The following is a 19,616-nucleotide window of genomic DNA, read 5'->3' on the forward strand; positions in this document are numbered from 1 at the left end:
CACATTTTGTTGCTTTACCAGATCCCTGTAGGCTACCAAGTCCTATAACTACTGTCATGACAAATAGCAAAGATATCAAATATACAATCTGACAATGCATCAGAACTTCCGAAATATTTTTGAAAATATAATTAGGTGTGCAATAAATTATTTATGAATCTATCTATACATTGCAACAACGCTGGTTAACAAATTGCCCTCCCACTCTGGGCGCTTTGGTGTAGAGTACATCAAACAAAGCCTTCTACCCCTTAACCCATTCAGGCCTGACGTCAAAATAAATAAAAAACGTTCTGAAAGATATACCTATTCAAAGATTTGTGCCGCATTTTTACGATTTTTCAAAAATAGCAGACCTACAAGTTCTACAAGCTATGAGCTTGTAGATCTGCTATGTTTCAATAGCTATAACGTATAACAAAATGGGTTAAAGTGTAATGTCACTTATTTTGCTTTCACACTGAAAAACAAAATGATGAACTGAGAGAAAATTGAACATCAATCAACAACAAATTGCCTGTAAATGAGCTTATAATGGCAATATATACAAGTTAGAAAAAAAAAGAAATCTTGATGAAAAACAAAAACAGGTATGTTTAAAGAACATTTGTAGTAAAAGTATATCCATAAAAAAGAGGGATGTCATTAAGGGAGTAAGGGAGGTGGTCAAATGGAGTTGTTTTGGAGTTGTTTTGTAAAAACTGTAAAAACCTAAATGCCCGGATGCAAACTGTAACCCAGATGAAACCATAGAGAACCTGCTAGTGGACTGTCAGAGGTCTAGAGATGTATGGGGGAAAATGCCACACATCGGTTTTTAACATTAACGTTACTTATAATGCAGTATTGTATGGAGTCTTTGATGAAAAACATGTCTGCTATGGAACAAGACTTTTATTGGGCTGTGGTTTGCACTGTGGTCAATAAGATCTGGAACACCAGGAGTGATCAGGAGGGCCATCTCTGGAGAGGTGGTCTTCATACAAATAGTAACTGAACTCAAGACAGAAAAACTGATACCAACACTCTGTGTGTGTATTGCAATTCCTTACTACTGTACTGCCAAACTCAATGTAATAGGAGTGCCATGAATAATTTAAATAAAGCATATTTAAAAAGGAATCGGGTCACAGACAGACAGACAGACAGACAGAAAGACAGACAGACAGACAGACAGACAGACAGAAGGATGAGGCTACATGCAGAGAGAGAGAGAGAGAGAGAGAAGGATGAGGCTACATGCTTGGCAGGACTTAAGAAAAGGCCTACATTGACAGAGGTGTTGACACAAGCCAGCGTCATATGAACCAACCATAGCGAGAGCAAGAAAAGAAAGAAAGAAAGAAATAATTATGGCCACGGCGGGCCATTAGGAATTGACCAGTACATAGAGATAAGTTTTGCCTTCAACACACCCACAACACAGCAGCCGCACACTTAGTAACAATAACTAACTATCTACTAACTGTAGTGTAGATGAACATCAGTCTTCATTTTTAAATTATGGCTGTCGTCATGTGAAAGCCCAAAACATCTAGCTTGAACTTAAAAGGCTAATTGAAGTGGCCAAGATCCACATGATAATACTATTCTCTGTTACAACAACTCAACAACTGTTTGTTCAGTGGCAAACACAACACAACACAGACTGCAGCATCCACCCAATCCCAGAGCAGACACAACACAGACTGCAGCATCCACCCAATCCCAGAGCAGACACAACACAGACTGCAGCGTCCAATCCCAGAGCAGAAACACAACACAACACAGACTGCAGCATCCAATCCCAGAGACACAAACAGTCACTGACCGAACATGTTTCATTAATTGCCACCCAATCATTGCGTCCTAAAATGACAGCAACAGCTTGAAGTGTACACACAGCTTAATTTGCTTACAACACAAGCAGCAGCAGCAAAGATGGGGAAAAGGGTTCGTACCTTGAGCTGTCTTCTACTTCAGTTGTAGAAGAAGGGATGGCGGCCAGCAGGGTCAAAGTTTGGAACCCACCAATGGATAGAGAGAGATAGAGCAGTCCTCTTTTAGTTCGTCCTCAGATGAGCCCTCCAGCGGGGTCTCCAGTCCTCTCCATCCTCCATACATCCCGACTGTGGCTCAGGAAGTAGAGCAGGTCCTTGGGCAAAATTGCTCCCGATGTGCAGGTTGGTACCTTGCATGGCTTCCGCCGCAATCAGTGTATTTGTGTGTGTGTGTGTGTGTGTGTGTGTGTGTGTGTGTGTGTGTGTGTGTGTGTGTGTGTGAATGTAATGCATATGTAAAGCGCCTTGGATAAAGGCACTATATAAATGGCACCGTTTACCATTTAATCCCAGTGTCAATGGCACCGACCAGCCTCATTCTCCTCCTCCTGGAGGCCATCTTCTCTCACCCACCCTCGGTATCACTCCATACAGATGCATGTTGGTAACGTGTTCATCCTGGTTGATGTTTAGCACTGCACGTAGCATTCTGGTGTACCACAGTGGGGCCAGGGACGATAGAGCAGGCTTCAGGGTCCAGCATTCACAGCTATATAGGAGAGCGGACATCATGAATGGTAAATGGTGCATTTATATAGCGCCTTTATCCAAGGCGCCTTACATAGATTGTGCATTACATTCACCCATTCACACATACATTCATACACAGATGGCGGCGGAAACCATGCAAGGCACCAACCTGCACATCAGGAGCCATTAGGGGTTCATAAATCATAAATAATAATAACTTGAATTTATATAGCACCTTAAAAAAACAAGGACACTTTACATGAATATAGTATAGAGTATTCTTTTTTTTACATTGTATGGTTTTATTACTGTAAATTGTTTGACATTGACTTATAATAATAATTATAGTTGAAATACTTGTTCAGTTATTGTTATTTTAGTATTTAAAAAACAACATTTGCACATAGCTTGTAGAAATGCCTATTCTCATACTTTAGTGTGACAGTCTTGTATGAAGAAGTATAGGGCATTAAGACATTTTGGGGCGGGAACCCCTTTTGGTGTTTTAAACATTGAAAAATAGCAGATCTACAAGCTCATAGCGCGCTATGAACTTGTAGGTCTGCTATTTTTGAAAAAATAGTGAAAATTTGCCTCAAATCTTTGAATATATATTCTTTCAGAGTTTCAGTTCAAATCTTTGCTTCTGGGGGTCCCTGGAACAACATATTTTCAATGGGGGTCGGCGGCATATTACATATAATTTTTGGGGTCCTTGACATGAAATATTGAGAACCACTGATATAGAAACATGAGGTTTTTCAGAAGAAAAAAATATTTTTTTAATTTCAGGCTTAAATGGGGGATATGATATTATGCCTAACAGCAAACAAACACAATATTATTCACTTCACAGGCACAGCACACAAACAATGCTTTATATCCTGACTAGTTCTTTCATTTTACTTTTTGTAAATATAATTAGTGACATGACATTACACACAAACAAACAATTCACCTCTATTAACCATGAATGCTAAAGCAGCTAATTAACTGTAGGTAGTAGCTAGGTAAGCTAACGCACCTGGTCTCTTGGGGACTCCCTTTTTTTCCAAGGACGATAATTAAACTTCTCCTCCTGCTGTCACCGTCATGTCTCTGGGCAGTTTCCACTCCCTGACAACACTGACAACTCTCCTCATCTTCCATGAGGTGGAAGTTGGTACGTTTTAACTTGTTTATTTCACTGTTTTACTAACAAACACGAAGGACTTTGAGTCAGACAAACACTCGTCAGTTTAGAGCGGTGTCTGTCTGTGTGTGTGTGTGTGTGTGGGGGGGGGGGGGAAACCAAAGCCCTTTAAAGTTTAAAGAGCCCGCGCGTGAAGCCTGCTTAGGGAGTGTCTGCCAATAACCTGCATCACAGAATAGAGTGAGCGTCTGCCTTATTACGTTTTTAACTCAAATCTATGCTTCTGGGCCGGGGGTCCCTGGAACAACATATTTTCAGATGGGGGTCGGTGGCCAATTACATATAAGTTTTGGGGTTCCTTGACATGAAAATGTTTGAGAACCACTGACATAGAAACATAGGGTTTTTCAGAAAACTGTCATGATTTAGAAGACATTTTGTAGAATCGTTCTCACGTCTAAATGGGTTAAGACATTTAGGACTGAGGCTGCCGGTTCTACAAGATGTCTTCTAAATCCTGACACTGGTGCTCAAACTATAGTTCATGTCAAGGACCCCCAAAAATGATAATGTAAAAATGATCCGCCGACCCCCATCTCAAAATATGTTGTTCCTGACCTGCAGGGACCCTCTTCACCCAGAAGCAAAGATTTGAGTTAAAAACGTTCGCTGTGAAAGAATATAAAATTCAAAGATTTGCGGCACATATTCACAAAAAAAGCTAAAGTTTAAAATAATTGGTTAAAGTGGTTAAGAGCTATAAAGGTGACACAGATGCGTTCCAGGTCTCAATGGGTTAAGGCCACTGGCCGTCTGGCCATGACAATATTCCCTCCAAATTTCTCAGCGACGGCCATCTCTATAGCTCCAATCATCACCTACATAATAAATCAAACAGGGACAGGTCCCCCAAGATTTCCCCCCCTCCCAGTGAGCTGTGATGTTCCACAAGAAGCATACTAGGGCCTTTACTGTTCCTATTATGTAAACGACATGACATCAGCTTGTGACTGCAACTTGTTCCTGTTCGCAGATGACTCAGCACTGCTGGTCTCGGACAGGAACAAACTGCAGGTTGAAAGGCCCTCAGCTCCAAACTTGGTAGAATCTGCACCTGGCTCGCTGATAAACTATCTTTACACCTGGGAAAAACTGAACCCATTCTCTTTGGATCAAATCGAAATCTCAGCAAGGCAGATCATGGCTTCTTGGTTAGAGTGGGTGACAATATTATCACACGAAAAGATGAAATTACCTACCTTGGTTCCATCCTGGAGGCAAATCTTTCCGGTGATAAAATGGCCACCAATGTAATCAAAAAAGTCAAACAAAGAACAAGATTCCTATACAGGATCTCCTCACTGGTCGTCAAAAACACCTTGAAGACCCTATAACAGGAGCCCTCGTAGGCTACAAGGTTTCTTCGACTAGCATGCCGACTAGCACCTCAAAGGCCCTTAAAACAAGGCTCCAGACTTCCCAAAACAAACTGGTCAGGCTACTACTTGGGCTCACTCCCCGAACCCACCTCACCCCTGCCCATTTTGACAGGCTGGAGTGGCTTAGGGTTGACGACAGAGTACAGCATCTTGCAATGGGCTGGTCCACAAGATTCGATACACACCACCAAGATACCCATGTTACCATGTATGTATGTAGTATGTACCTGTCTAAATAAATACTTCCTTAATGTCAACGAAGTCCACTCACACAACACCAGAGGGAGCTCAACAAACCATGTGCAACCCAGCTTCGGCAAAAACAAGGGACTATGCCATCAAAATGTGGAACGCCCTACCAACAGTCATTAATACATGCAAATCCCTTAATTGACTCCTTCAAAACCGCTCTCAAAGGGCACCTACGGATGGATGCTCTTCGAAACTGGCCCCCGTTTTTTTGATTGAAATATTTAAATATAATATATAAATGTTTATATAAATATAAATGTTTGCAGAATTACAGTACATTTCAAGCACATCTGTTAACTGTGAGTGGACGACCCAATAAAGCATTACACTTGTTTACAAGAGGGTCCACCTTGTTCAATTCATCAAAACATTTAGAGACGTACAAATACACTTCTATATAGCCACAGAACAGGAATTCATTATAAAGGAGGTAAAAAAAACGAAATCTTTTCCCCCTCACTATGTTTGTTCCCATTTGATTTCCTGTTTTTTGGCTACATTAATATATAGGTCTCTAAATGTTAATTGATCTGGACCCGCTTGTAAACAAGTCTAGTGCTTTATTGGTCGTCCAGTTAAGTTTTATCTATAGAGTTGTGCTTGAAATGTACTGTAAATCTGCAAACTGTTAATACTTCAAAAACTTATTTCGGGGCATGTCAGTTCCAGAATCCTGAACTGCTAAAACCTTGGCCAATATCACCATCTACTGGACTCATTAAGTACAGCAATAACGAGGAAACTATTGCAAATGCTTGGATGCAATGTTGGCTTAACGTTAATATTGGAAAATTGCCAGTCTCAGTATTCACATATTAAGCTACATCAGGAAAAAAAAAAAAACAAGGCAAGGCATGATGGTACAAACGACAGATGGTTGATTCCTTTTGACAAACGTCACCATGTTTATTGTATCAAACATTTTACCCAATCCTGCAAACCAAGTTTTATTTTGCAGACAAGGCTTACACTTACACTGTCAATACAATCATACAGTGCAGTGCACCAGCATTGATGGGCAGACAGGAACAGTACTCCTCCACTTTATAAGCTATGCATTTGTCCTCAGAATGCCCTACGGCCAGCTCAGTACATGTGGGTTTGACAGTCTGGTAAATGCATTGTTAAATTCAATAACTACAACAAATGCATCTTAGAACAAACTAAACATGAGAAATTAGCTGGGATATATATTTTTTAAACCCCAACAAGTGCATATGTTCTTTTCCAAATAGTATGTTGGCCCATCTGATGTGCCACAAGTGAAATGTGCTTACTGGTTCACCAACTCACAACTGTATAGGCTTATAATCAACAGAATTTTACAGCATAGTAGGGTTGTAAAAGTTTATTCTTCGGAAATCTGTACAGGGAGTTTTGGCCTTCAGTGTGCTGACATACATAAAGCATGAGGACACAGGACACATAGCATGGACACTGAAGATCAAACAGGGAAGTGCTAGCTAGCAGTTACTCGAAAGTAGACAGGAAGGTCAACACAATCTGCTTCAGTTTAGCGTCTGATGCCTCAGAGATCTGGCCATCGGTCCTGAAACATGAAGCAAAGAACAGCTGGTTAGGACAATTCAAAATAAGACAGTGGTGTCAAGCGATATCGTGGTGCCCCCCCTCACACCTGTCCAATTATTAATGTGGCAAACTCACCTAATTGATGCAAGCAACTCCTGGTGGCTGCCGAGGACGTGCGCAAGGAAAGCCTTCTCGAACTTTGTGATCTTGTTGGGGTCCATCTTGTCAAGGTGACCTCTGACACCAGCATAGATGACCGTTACCTGCTCCTCGATAGCCATGGGGCCTGCAGGAGGAATGCACATAGCACAAGTTCTTAGCAAATTGTGTATATTCTTTGTAGCAACACAAACCAATAAGAGATTTGATGTACTCACAGTACTGTCCCTGCTTGAGCAGCTCAGTGAGCCTAACACCCCTATTGAGGAGCTGTTGGGTGGCAGCATCCAGGTCAGAACCAAACTGGGCAAAGGCTGCAACCTCACGGTACTGGGCCAGCTCCAGCTTCATGGTACCAGCCACCTACCAAGGACAAATCAGAGGATTTAGGTTTAGGATGTGTGCGATTATACCCGTCTAATTGAAGAGCTATAGCATCCATGCTGTGCTATATGCAAAAAGGCATAGTCATTGTAGCACATTTTAAACAATTTAAACCTACCTGCTTCATGGCCTTGGTCTGAGCAGCAGAACCTACTCTGGACACAGACAGACCCACGTTGATAGCTGGGCGGATACCCTTGTAGAACAGCTCAGTCTCCAAGAAGATCTACAGCAGAGAAAAAAGAAATTATAGTAGCAATAAATGTTTTTTTGTATGTGCCAGATTACCAACAACGAAAATCCTACAGAATTCCATTGACACACCTGTCCATCTGTGATGGAGATCACATTGGTTGGGATGTAGGCAGACACGTCACCAGCCTGGGTCTCAATGACAGGAAGGGCAGTGAGAGAGCCACCACCAAAGTTCTCATTCATCTTGGCTGCTCTCTCCAGCAGACGGGAATGCAGGTAGAACACATCACCGGGGTAGGCTTCACGACCAGGGGGACGACGCAGCAGCAGAGACATCTGACGGTAGGCAACAGCCTGGGGAGAGAGAATGATGAAGCCATTAGTCTAGCAACTATAGCCTTTAATTAGAGCAGAGGTTAAAGTCCTCAGATTTTCACATTGCCAATGTTTTTGCAGCTTTGTATTGTTATTTTGGTGGGGTATACAAGTTAAGCCAAACTACACCAGCATTTATTGATAACTGATATAATTCACGCCAGCATTTTCCCTGTTCAGCTCTTATTTTGAAGATGAAGTATAGAACTTATGTTAGGGTGTGCCCCGTGTGTGACGATGATAACATGTAGAAGGATCACAGCCTAAATGCCATCTGGGACAAGGAATAGGAGATACTGGCATTTGAAAGAAACTGAGTGGATGTTTATGGGCACGACGATCAAGATGGCATGATGCAGCGTTATTGACAACAGCTAGCAACCAGACGCCAACGCGAGTAGCATTATGAGTCTGACTTGATCAATCAAAAGCACTAGAACACACCAATGGTGTGGAGCGTATAATTTATTAATTGCTGTAGATGTACGCCAATGGCGCGATAACTGATCAATATGTAGAGCAATAGCTCAGTGTTCACACTCACCTGCTTGGACAAGTCATCATAGATGATCAGGGCATGTTTTCCATTGTCTCTGAAGAACTCTCCCATGGAGCAGCCAGCGTAGGGGGCCAGGTACTGCAGGGGAGCAGCGTCGGAGGCGGTGGCAGAGACCACGATAGTGTACCTCATGGCATCAGCGTCAGTCAGCCTCTTCACAAGCTGAGCCACGGTGGATCTCTTCTGGCCGATGGCCACGTAGATACAGTACAGCTTCTTCTTCTCGTCTGTTCCGTCGTTGAAGCGCTTCTGGTTAATGATGGTATCAATGGCAATGGCGGTTTTGCTGTTGGAGGACATTAAGAAATTATTTTTGTGGCGGTAGGGCTAGGTTAGGTTTTCAATTAAGTAGTTATATTCAATGATGTTGAAAATGTATGCAAGTTATATTCAATCATGTTGAAAATGTACGTAATAGAGTCTGACACAGGACACATAGCGACACATCAGTGGGTAGATAAGCCATTAATCGTATACAAGCTGTGGGCTACAACTTCAAAGAATAAAATAACCAAGTAAACTCACCCAGTCTGCCTGTCACCAATGATCAGCTCACGCTGACCTCTACCAATGGGCACCAAGCTGTCCACAGCCTTGATGCCAGTCTGCATGGGCTCTCTCACAGAGATACGGGGAATGATGCCAGGGGCCTTAAGGCCCACACGCCTACGGATGGTGGAGCCTAGAGGACCCTGAGGACAAAAAAGGGGTGAATGGACTATTTTTAGTCCTAGTAATAAAAAACAATGCCATCGTGTATTTTTTTAAAGACTATATAGAGTAAAGGTAAACCAAATACAATGCCGACAATTGTATTTATATGAAGATAAATAACATTTGGTGCTAAATTTTAAACTAAGGGCAGAACCTCAAATGACGTCACATTGTAGGCTCTACAGAGCCGAACCGACTTTTATTCGGCTCTAAAATAGGAGTATGAATCGGCGATTGTCAAAATCAATCAAGGGCAATTTACGAAAAAGAATTGGCTCATCCGGTGCAAACCTTTCCATCGATGGCGTTTCCCAGAGCATCTACTACACGGCCCAGAAGCTCATCACCGACGGGCACATCCACGATGGCACCAGTCCTTTTCACAATGTCACCCTCCTTGATCAGCTTGTCATTACCGAACACCACAACACCAACGTTGTCAGGCTCCAAGTTCAGAGACATACCCTGGAAGAGAAGAAATTATATGTCATGTTAAGTGTGGAAGGATTTTAACCCAGTTAGAACTGGAAAGCCTATATACTGTACACACACGCTGTTACACCTTTCAATTCAGGAAAGCATCCATGTAATTTGAGTCCTTCCCATTACTACTACTTCTCATATATTAAGTGTCACACTAAAGTAGTGCAAGCCATTATTAACCCATTTTGGGGCGGGAACACCTTTTGGTGTTAGCATTATGCTATTGAAAATAGCATATCTACAAGCTCATAGCACACCACAGAGTGCCACACTACGAGCTTGTAAGTCTGCCATTTTTGAAAAATCGAAGAACTACTGACATAGAAACATAGCTTTTCAGAAAACTGTCAGGACATTTTTACAATCCGATCTCAGAATGGGTTAATAAAGATTTAATTTAACAAAAGTTCGACACAAGGTTTCTACAATGATATACAGACACTATTCATTTTTTTTTAAATATATATAGTAATTAATCAAAAATAAAACACTTAGGTTATGATTTAGACTTTCTACTTAATCTACCTTGAGTCCAGAAGAGAATTCCACCATCTCCTCTGCCTGCACATTCCTCAGCCCATACACTCTGGCAATACCATCACCGATGGACAGCACACGGCCCGTCTCCTCTAGGTCAGCAGAGGTGTCTGCTCCCAAGATTTTATCCTCCAAGATGGAAGACACCTCAGCAGTGCCTGGAAATATATATATACACACACATATGGCTCAGACAAAAGTGGTGTCCATTGAATGTGACCTTGGCTTCATGGTAGACCGTAGACATTTTCTTAAAGCATGGCCCCCTTACACACTAGAAGGACAATACCAGTCATCAGAAGCAGGAACATGCGTTTTCAATTACTAACTTTGTTACATTCAGAGGTAGAAGTTCAAGGGGCTTTATTATGTAAGAGGGGTGTGTCTAACCAAAAATATAATATTCAAATACTGAATCAAGCAACTTAAAATCTATATATCTAGAATGCACAGAAGCCAGATGCCTGCAGTGCTAGTTTTAAAGTGAAATGATCTGAAATCCCTCTTTCTAGTGCGCAAGAAACATTTACAAGCTATAAATAGTCGTGACTGATTATACAGCAGTAGCCTCAGATTACAATACAGAGACATGCTGCAGCTGAATATTTATAATCAATCAATTAACTTGATGATAAATTTAAAGTCATGTTCATTCTCACCAGTCTTTGCTGCAGCCAGCAGTGCTCTGTGTGTGTGCAGATGGTTGACCCCAACGCAAGCGGCTGGCAGTGCCTTCGACACCTAGCGTCAATAACATTGAGAACATTCACACATTTTCTTATACAAATATGCATTCTTAAAATCAAAAAGACACAGAGAACATGGCACTTGGATATTGTGAACATTTCCAGGGCAGACTGAGCGTCTGCAGAGAGGACATGCGCTGTCAGTCTTTCTGACCTTCAGAGCGTGTGCTTCAGTGAACGACGCATTCGGCTAGCGTTAGCACCGCTTAGCTTAGCTCAAAATTAGCTTGCATATAAGCCCAATGCAAGACGACAGCAATTTACTGTCACGAATCGAATATAAAAAAGGGAAACTCGTTTAAACATTAATTTAATATCAAACTGTTATAACGCCCTGAGACATGTCTCACCGCCCCCATTTTGGATTGTGCACATTTTGTTCCCAAGTTCACATTAGCGGTGTTCGAGCCGAGGCCTGCAGCATTATACCCTTCACGCCCACAATGTTAACGTGGACATTGAAACTGTCAAACATTATTTCCAGATACAAAACCTTTCAATTTCACTGAAATGCTTACCAATCCAGCTCTCCTGGGAAGGGCCCTGGCAAGAGCCGCTGCAACTCTGACGGACAGCATTTTGTCTGGGTTGATGTGTGACCTGTCCTCCGAGTAGACTGCCAACGACCTGCCTGCAGTGTGAAAGTAATGGCTGAATGGAACGCTTCTTCTATTTATATTATGGCCGACGTAACTGCTGCTGCGCGTCTACGCGCTGCCACCTAGTGGTACTGAAAGACAGGAAGTACCCATGCGTGTGTGTGCGTGTGTGCGCGCGCGTGCGTGCGTCAGAATCAAAATCAAACTTTATTGTCACCTTACAAGTAACAGCTCAGTGGCCTTGTGGTTAGAGAGTGTCGACTGTGGCTCAAGAGGTAGAGCAGGTCGTCCAATGATCCATGGCGGTTTGAATCCCGGCTCCTCCTGTCTACATGTCCTTGGGCAAGACACTGAACCCCAAATTGCTCCTGATGTGCTGGTTGGTACCTTGCATGGCTTCCACCGCAATTGGTGTATGAATGTGTGTGTGAATGGGTGAATGTAATGCACAATCTATGTAAAGTGCCTTGGATAAAGGCTCTATAAATGCACCATTTATCATTTTGTGTCCCAGAGTCTATCTAAGGCTCTGGAGTGCCCGCCCTGAGACTGGGAGGTCGGTGTTCGATCCCCGGCCGGTTCATACCAAAGAAAGACACTAAAAATGGGACCCAGTGCCTCCCTGCTTGACACTCAGCATCAATGGTTGGATTGGGGGTAAGTCCCTGCGACATACTAGTGTCATGTCCAGGGGCCAGGGTGTACTTGTACATCAAGCTGCCTCACGCTACAGAAACAGGAGATAGGCTCCTGCCCTATGGGCCTCAGGCCCTCATGGCTCAGCAAGGCTACTCACTTAACGTACATGGGTGAAATTCTTGTTTCTGCAGGTTTATCATTGCAGTTAAAAGAAAAACATAAAGTGCATATAGTACATGACTAATAGTGATGTAGCCTACGTGTATAAAGTATACTTTATATGTAGGCTTGTACTAAAACAAGAGACCAATTCAGTTCAGTCTGGGCAGTGTATGTGTGTCTGCATGCCTCTGTCCTTTTACACAAAAAACATCAGTAACAAATTATTTAATCAAATGCAACTTTAGTAATGCACACCTTTTTTCCCTTCTTTTTTGTCACTGTTTAAAAAATGTATAAAACCAAATATTTTTACTTATTCATCCAAACCATTCTTGACCTCTACGACCTTTGCCCTGGGCCTGGGGTGTATATATACACGTGTATATGAAGTATACTTTATATATACACATATAGGCTTGTTTTAGTAGAGACTATAGTCTCTACTAAAACAAGAGACCAATTCAGTTCAGTCTGGGCAGTGTGTATGTGTGTCTGCATGCCTCTGTCCTTTTACACAAAAAACAAATGTGTCCGTGACAAAGACCTGTCCTTTCTGTGGCACATCGATCATAAGAACCAATTACTGAATGTTAAGGTTTTCTTCAGAATATGTTTGACTCTGATTTACTATTATAGACACTATGTACAGTATGAGTCCCACAGGCGTAGACCTGTGTGTGTGTGTGTGTGTGTGTGTGTGTGTGTGTGTGTGTGTGTGTGTGTGTGTGTGTGTGTGTGTGTGTGTGCGTGCGTGCGTGCGTGCGTGCGTGCGTGCGTGCGTGCGTGCGTGCGTGCGTGCGTGCATGCATGCAGTGCTTGTGTTTAGGGCGGGGGTGAGGGGCCTAAAAAAATAATTTGCACCGGGGCCCATCGCCAGGTCCATACGCCACTAGGACAGTGGTTTTCCAACTTTTTATTTCCAAGGACCCCCATTTAATTCGTTCAATTTCTGCACTCTCAGAGTTTCAGATCTGGTATTATTGTCTGCTCTTTTGTATGTCGGTGGCAAAAATAGGATTTAGCTAAAACAATATCCACCACAAGCCAGCATGGCGATGACTCCTGCCCTGGGCCCTTGACACATGACATTTCATTTATCACAAAAGCAATAAAATGTATTATTCAATTTCATTCATCTATTCATCCTTATTAGTAGTATTGTTCCTTTATCCTGCCCTTAGTTATAAATTAAAGTTGTATATGTTTCAGTTCACTGAAAACAGGCTTAATGCAGGGATTTTAATACAGCGCTTCAGTCTTGGGCACCAATGTCAGGTGGGCACAAAACGGCAGGAATAAAATGAAAGAAGACTACACTGTATTGGATAAAGAGTGCAAAAATATAGAAACAATGGCTGCTGGAAATATGTTTATTTGTATGAGGGAAATCTAACCGAAAGTTGCATTGCATTAGATTTGTCACTTGAAAAAAATGGTTATTGTTGCCACAATGTATGAAAGGCTGTGTTTTGCATGCAGTGTCTCTGTCTCCCATATAAATGTCAGCCCTGAAATCTTTCCATAAACTATTCCACAATTTTAAAAGCCTTTTGGATTATTTACCACTTTCAGTCTGGTGTTTCAAAACATCAAAACAACATGATATTTCCAAAATAGCAGATCTGTAAGCTCTTAGCCTGTCACCTTGTGATCGGTTTTTAGCTTATTTTCTTTTTTTTTAAATTGCTAGCTCAAGTAAGCTGTGGGTACTCATCAGTTATAAGACTCGATTCATGAGCTATTTGTCATACCTTTTAGATTAGTTATAGCCAATATATAGTAGGCCATAAAACACATTAATGAATGAATGAATGGCATGTTGAAAATTACACTGAATAAATTCAATGAGTAGCATACTTGTAGCAGAAATTGAAAGAATGAAAGTATTGCAAATTCTGATGTTGGGCACGCAGAACATTTATTTCACACTCTGCACTCACACTGACAACACAACACACGCACCTATTCCCTCCAGAAGCCCCGCCCAATCCCCTTAAAGAACCATGGTGAATTATGCCCCAAGAGAGTCACTACATATACTTACTTTTGGTACTTTAAGTATATTTTGAAATCAGGAATTTACTTGTAACAGAATGTGTCTACATTTAAAAAAGTACTTCTTGCATCACATGCTTCATGCTGGTGGAGAAGGACATTAGGATTGTTGAGCGGAAGCCAGTGAAGGTCTTGGAGGGAGAGGAGGACTGCTGTGTTGTGGTCTTTGGAGCAGTGCAGGTGAAAAGCGGGCAGATGAGATGTTGGAGTTGTTGCAGTAGTCAAGCATGACTCTTCTCCTCCTTCCTTAGTCCATGATCTGGAAACAGAAAAACAAAACAAAGAGCATGTATTTAATTTTAATTCAACATTGTCAGTAATAGTATCACATAATTATGTTTCTCTGCGTCTATGCCGTTTCCGATGCCTGCACTTCCTGGTGGGGGCTGTGTGTGTGTGTGTGTGTGTGTGTGCGTGCGTGCGTGCATGCGTGCGTGAGGTTGAAATGGAATGTACACAATAAAATCCTCAGTGTTAATCTTACTCTGAGATTGTACCCATTGAATGAGATTACAAAACGTTACCTTACCTCCCACCATTTTCTCGCTGAGCTCCCACCATTCACTCATCAACCTCAACCGGGTCTGAGGATGAGACAAAAAGGACAAATTACAGCCTTCACTGACCGTGTACCTGATCATAATTAAACCATAAACAGACAAACAGCTCTATATTGGTGGCAATCAGACTACTACAGACATTGAAGACTGAAATTGCATCAAATTGACCCTTAACTCTTTAACTCTGAGAGCGTGAAATGGACCCTTCTAGTTGTACGCTCTCAGAGTAATGGGGGTCCTTGAAATGAAAAGGTTTGAGAACGACTGGTCTAAGACTGTATTACCTATTGGCACTGAGCCAACAACAGCTGGCAGGCCGGGGTAGGTAGAGTTGCTGTCAGACTCAAACCGGATGAAGCACAGGCCAGTTTTGACAATGGACTCGATCCACATCTCGAGACGGTCCACTCTGTACGCTGGGAAAACGCTGGGAAAATGCCAATTATCCCTGGTATTAACACCAGACTGGACCCAGTTAGAGCCGTATTTGCTGACCATTGGACCTCCATCCTGATAAGACAGAAATTAACATTGTTTTACTCTTCAGTTCTACTCAGTTATAGCTAGGATTTGAATGGCAGCTCAATGGCATTATACCGGAAGATAGAATTTGTCACTATCAGGCAAACGAGCACAGATCATGGCCTCAGTCATATGTCCTGGATAGATCATGTTACAGACTTTGTTGTCGACAACTGGAACCTGGACATGCGGAACAGGGTCTAGATCTGTAGATAGAAACAATAGAAATAGAACAATCTTATCAGTCTGCAGCCTCTCACTGTTGAGCTGCCTTATACAGTTAATAGTATCAACCAGGTGACCATATTTTTGGCATATTTGTATTATAACTCGGCAGTTTGTCAAAACATTATTCAATGTAATTCTACAGGATTTAGTGACAAATGTGGTGACTTTTCACCATTTCAAGTGACATGTGATGTGTCATGCCCACATTGCTCTCCAGTCTCCTTCCAGCCAAGGACCCAGCTGGGAGTGCCGTTTCTGAACACGCTGCCACTGGCTGCCAGACACACAGGTCTGATCTTGTCAGTGAACTGGACAGGAGAAGCCAGGCGGAGCAGAGCCGTGCCGTTGGCACGAGGAAATGACCCCCACGCGTCATATCCTGGATGAAGCACGACTTCAGCAACAGCTCTGGACACTCCATTTGGGTGTAGGAGGTCTGTCCCCAAGTTAACAAGCAATAGGTCTTGGGGGCTGGAAAAGATAAAAACATACCAGTTTGCTTATCTTTCTGTTTCAATGTTTTTTTTTTTTTTTTAATGTTTCAAAAACATTCAAAAACAGTGAAACTAGTATATCTACAAGGTCACAACATTTCACATTGTGTCAAGTTGTGGGCTTTTAGATATTATTATTATTATTTTTTTTTTTCCTGTGTTGACTGAGGGTAAGTGATTAATGAATCACATTTATTTTCCCTTTGGGTCTAAACCGGGGGAAAAAATGCTGAAATTTTTGGGGAACCGCTGAACTTAGAAGTTGTATGTCCTATCACAGTCAGGCCCCCGCTGCCAAAGATTAGGCTATAAACTTATATATACTTACTACATGTGCCGGTAGCAGTCGGTAGCAGAGAGGACCCATTCACTGTTGATCAGGGAACCAAAGCACCAGTGGCCGCGACTGTGCCTAACAAGGACCAAGAAGTGCCAACTTCCTACCTTAGCCTCCTCACTTCCAACTGTACCAGAACCTGGAGAAGAGATCAGATAGTGATATAGATAATCAGTCACACAAGACACCTGTCAGTCATATAGTAATTTATGATAGGGGACATAAGTCAATGAAAACGTGAAGAAAAGCTGCTTTAGTTGATCTAGTGCATCTATAATTGTACCACACTACTAATTGTACTTAATATTGTAATACTACTAATTCCACAACATATTTTATGGGTTTTATGTATGCTATTGGGAACAAAAGAAAACTATGTTGGATCATCATTATGTAGATATATAAAACATTGCTCACAAGCACATTGATATGAAACTTGTCTTACGGCTTAGGGCAATGATGAAGCCGACGATGGTAGCCAGACTCAGAAGGCTCCCAAAAGCGCAGATGTAACGATTGTCCTTGCACCATTTGAAGATTTTGAACTGGGCTGGGAAATCTGGAGAGGACACACACACACACACACACACACACACACACACACACACACACACACACACACACACACACACACACACACACACACACACACACACACACACACACACACACACACACACACACACACACACACAGCATGGTGAGCCTAAAAACCTAAAAGGTAGTTACATTTAGCATTATAAAATAGCATTTATTTAGTAGTATGTTTCTATAATTTCACATTTCTAGTAAAATCTCTTACCATCTGTCTCTTCGGCAGTCAAGTCAAGCTGAGATCCTTGCATGCTGTCAGCCTGGTCAGCCATGATGTCTGTGTAACAAGGCGATTGAAGGCGATTTTTATATACGTTCATACCAGAAACGCCTACTATCAAGTGTTACATTGTATCGCAAAATAGGGGAACAACATGATGTGTCACTGCAGATATCACAAATCACATGAATTTCCAAGATTATATTGTGGCAGTTCAGTTATGTGAAAAAAATGTGGCCACAGCTGACCCCCATCTAAAAAGTATATTTTAACCATACACGATTGTCTGGTTAAAATGTAAAAAAAAAATCAAATCTAAGTTTTAATACTTTAAGTACCGGTACAGTTAATTCTGTTCATTCACAGTTAATTTGCACATAGGCCTACATATTATTTGTCCTCTGCATTTAACCCATCCTATTTATTAGGAACAGTTTGTCAGGGAGCAGTTAAGGGTCAAGTGTCTTGCTCATGAACACTATGACACACAGAGCGGAGATGGGGGTCAAACCACGGACCTTCCGATTCTCAAATCTCAGGTGACCTCTCAACCCATTAAACTATGGCTGCCCTACTTCATTAGCAAAATATTAGCCCTTGGCCTTTTTATGCACACAGATGTAGTCCATTGTTTGAAATTCTGAGACCAACATTAATTATTATTTTAATGATATAACTTAAAGGTGGTAGAAGTGATTGTCTTTGGTCTTTTGTCTTTTTGTAATTCTGATAGTAATCATGGCTATAGTGTTTGATAAACAGAAAATAAATTTTCTTTTTGAGTGGTGCAACCAATCCTATAGACAGCTATGTGTGTGGCTGGGTCCCTGCAGGGTCCGAGCACGAAAATTGCGTTATAGTGGGGTTTTTTTTAGTGGTGCAACCACTCCAAGGAACAGCAATGTCCGTGTCCGCCTATCTATGTGATGTTAACCCACCCATGCACCTATGTGACTGTGAGCACGAGTATGACTATTAGTACCAGTAGGGGCGCTGTTGTGCCAGAAACAGAGAGAGACAGTGCAGCACTGTTGCCTGCTAATGGGAGAGAGAGAGAGAGAGAGAGGAGGGGGAGAGTGATTTTAGATTTGTTTTTGGCTTTTCTGCCTTTATTGATAGTATCAAGTGAAGACTGACAGGAAAGAGAGAAGGGGAGAGACATGCAGCAAAGGTCATCAGGGACTCGAACACACGACACGCTGTCAGGCCAAAGCCTATATGTGGCATGCACCTGGACCACTTGGCCAGCAGGCGGGCCCAGAAAATAAATTTTCAGGTGGGTTACCAATTTCATCCAATCAGGAAAGAGACCTATATAGTGCAAGGGTGAACTATGGGTAGCCTAGTATAATGGATTTCTTAGCCCCCACCCCACGAGTCGCCGCTGATTTTTTCGATGAACTGTGTTTGTGTGTGCGTGCGTGCATTTGCGTGTGTGGGCACTCGCGCACGTGCAGTAGAATGAGACAAAAAAGATACTTGAATGTTATTCATCTTATTTTATCTGTGCGAAACTTCTATTTTAACATTGTAACCACCATACATGAATGGAATGTTCTGAAATGACTCTTGTAAGATCATATGCCTGATGACCCTGAAAAAGGCTATTATTAAATAAATGTGTACACTTACCAGGTTACAGACCTGTTCAAATTGTGTATAGTCAAATCCACTTTCGTTTGGACAGAATGGATAGATAAAGGTACCCATACCCTTGGGGACCTATATGAAGATATATAAAAATCACACCTGTGTGAAGTGAGGGCGCTAATATATTATAGTCTGACTTTAAGACTTTAGGAGGGCCATTCAAGCCGCAAGTGTTGGCCCCGGTGGAGAGTGTGGAATCCACCACTCCCGAATGAAGTGTCTGGTGCTGGGAATCTGGTGCGACGCACAGGTCCTGCAGGTGAACCTGGTGAGAGCAGGAGAGGACCTGGTGAGACGTAGGAGGTGCCCGGCCAGGAGTCAACCCACAGTGCCTAGTCCCTCCACGCGCCGGAGGGACTAGGCAGAGTAGTTCTGAAGCAGCGGATTGTGTGTCCCTGGTTTTTCCCTAATGGGACTGACCGAGGGTAGCTACTGGGACGTAAGTCTGGACTTGATCACCCCAGCTGGGTCACCCGAGTGAGGGGTATGATGTTGGAAACCCCGATGACCTTGGGATACATCACTGAGGATACGTCCCAGA

At 42.3% G+C, this 19,616-nt stretch overlaps 1 protein-coding gene across 1 annotated transcript; it reads right to left on the reverse strand.

The window, feature by feature from the left end:
- Positions 1-6,214: 6,214 nt before the first annotated feature.
- On the reverse strand, positions 6,215-11,687 carry LOC308317673 (ATP synthase subunit alpha, mitochondrial-like). Its single transcript, XM_080766865.1, has 11 exons — positions 11,534-11,687; positions 10,929-11,010; positions 10,258-10,427; positions 9,541-9,714; positions 9,061-9,227; positions 8,521-8,821; positions 7,731-7,955; positions 7,525-7,632; positions 7,241-7,385; positions 6,999-7,149; positions 6,215-6,882 (listed from the first exon to the last, which is right to left on the reverse strand). The coding sequence occupies exons 1-11, from the start codon at positions 11,591-11,593 to the stop codon at positions 6,804-6,806; spliced, it is 1,662 nt and encodes a 553-aa protein (XP_080622991.1). The 5' UTR covers positions 11,594-11,687; the 3' UTR covers positions 6,215-6,803.
- Between the last annotated feature and the right edge of the window lie 7,929 nt (positions 11,688-19,616).

Source organism: Protomyctophum bolini (genome assembly GCF_963924005.1).
Source record: "Protomyctophum bolini genome assembly, chromosome: 6".
In the NCBI taxonomy this organism is placed as follows: domain Eukaryota; kingdom Metazoa; phylum Chordata; class Actinopteri; order Myctophiformes; family Myctophidae; genus Protomyctophum; species Protomyctophum bolini.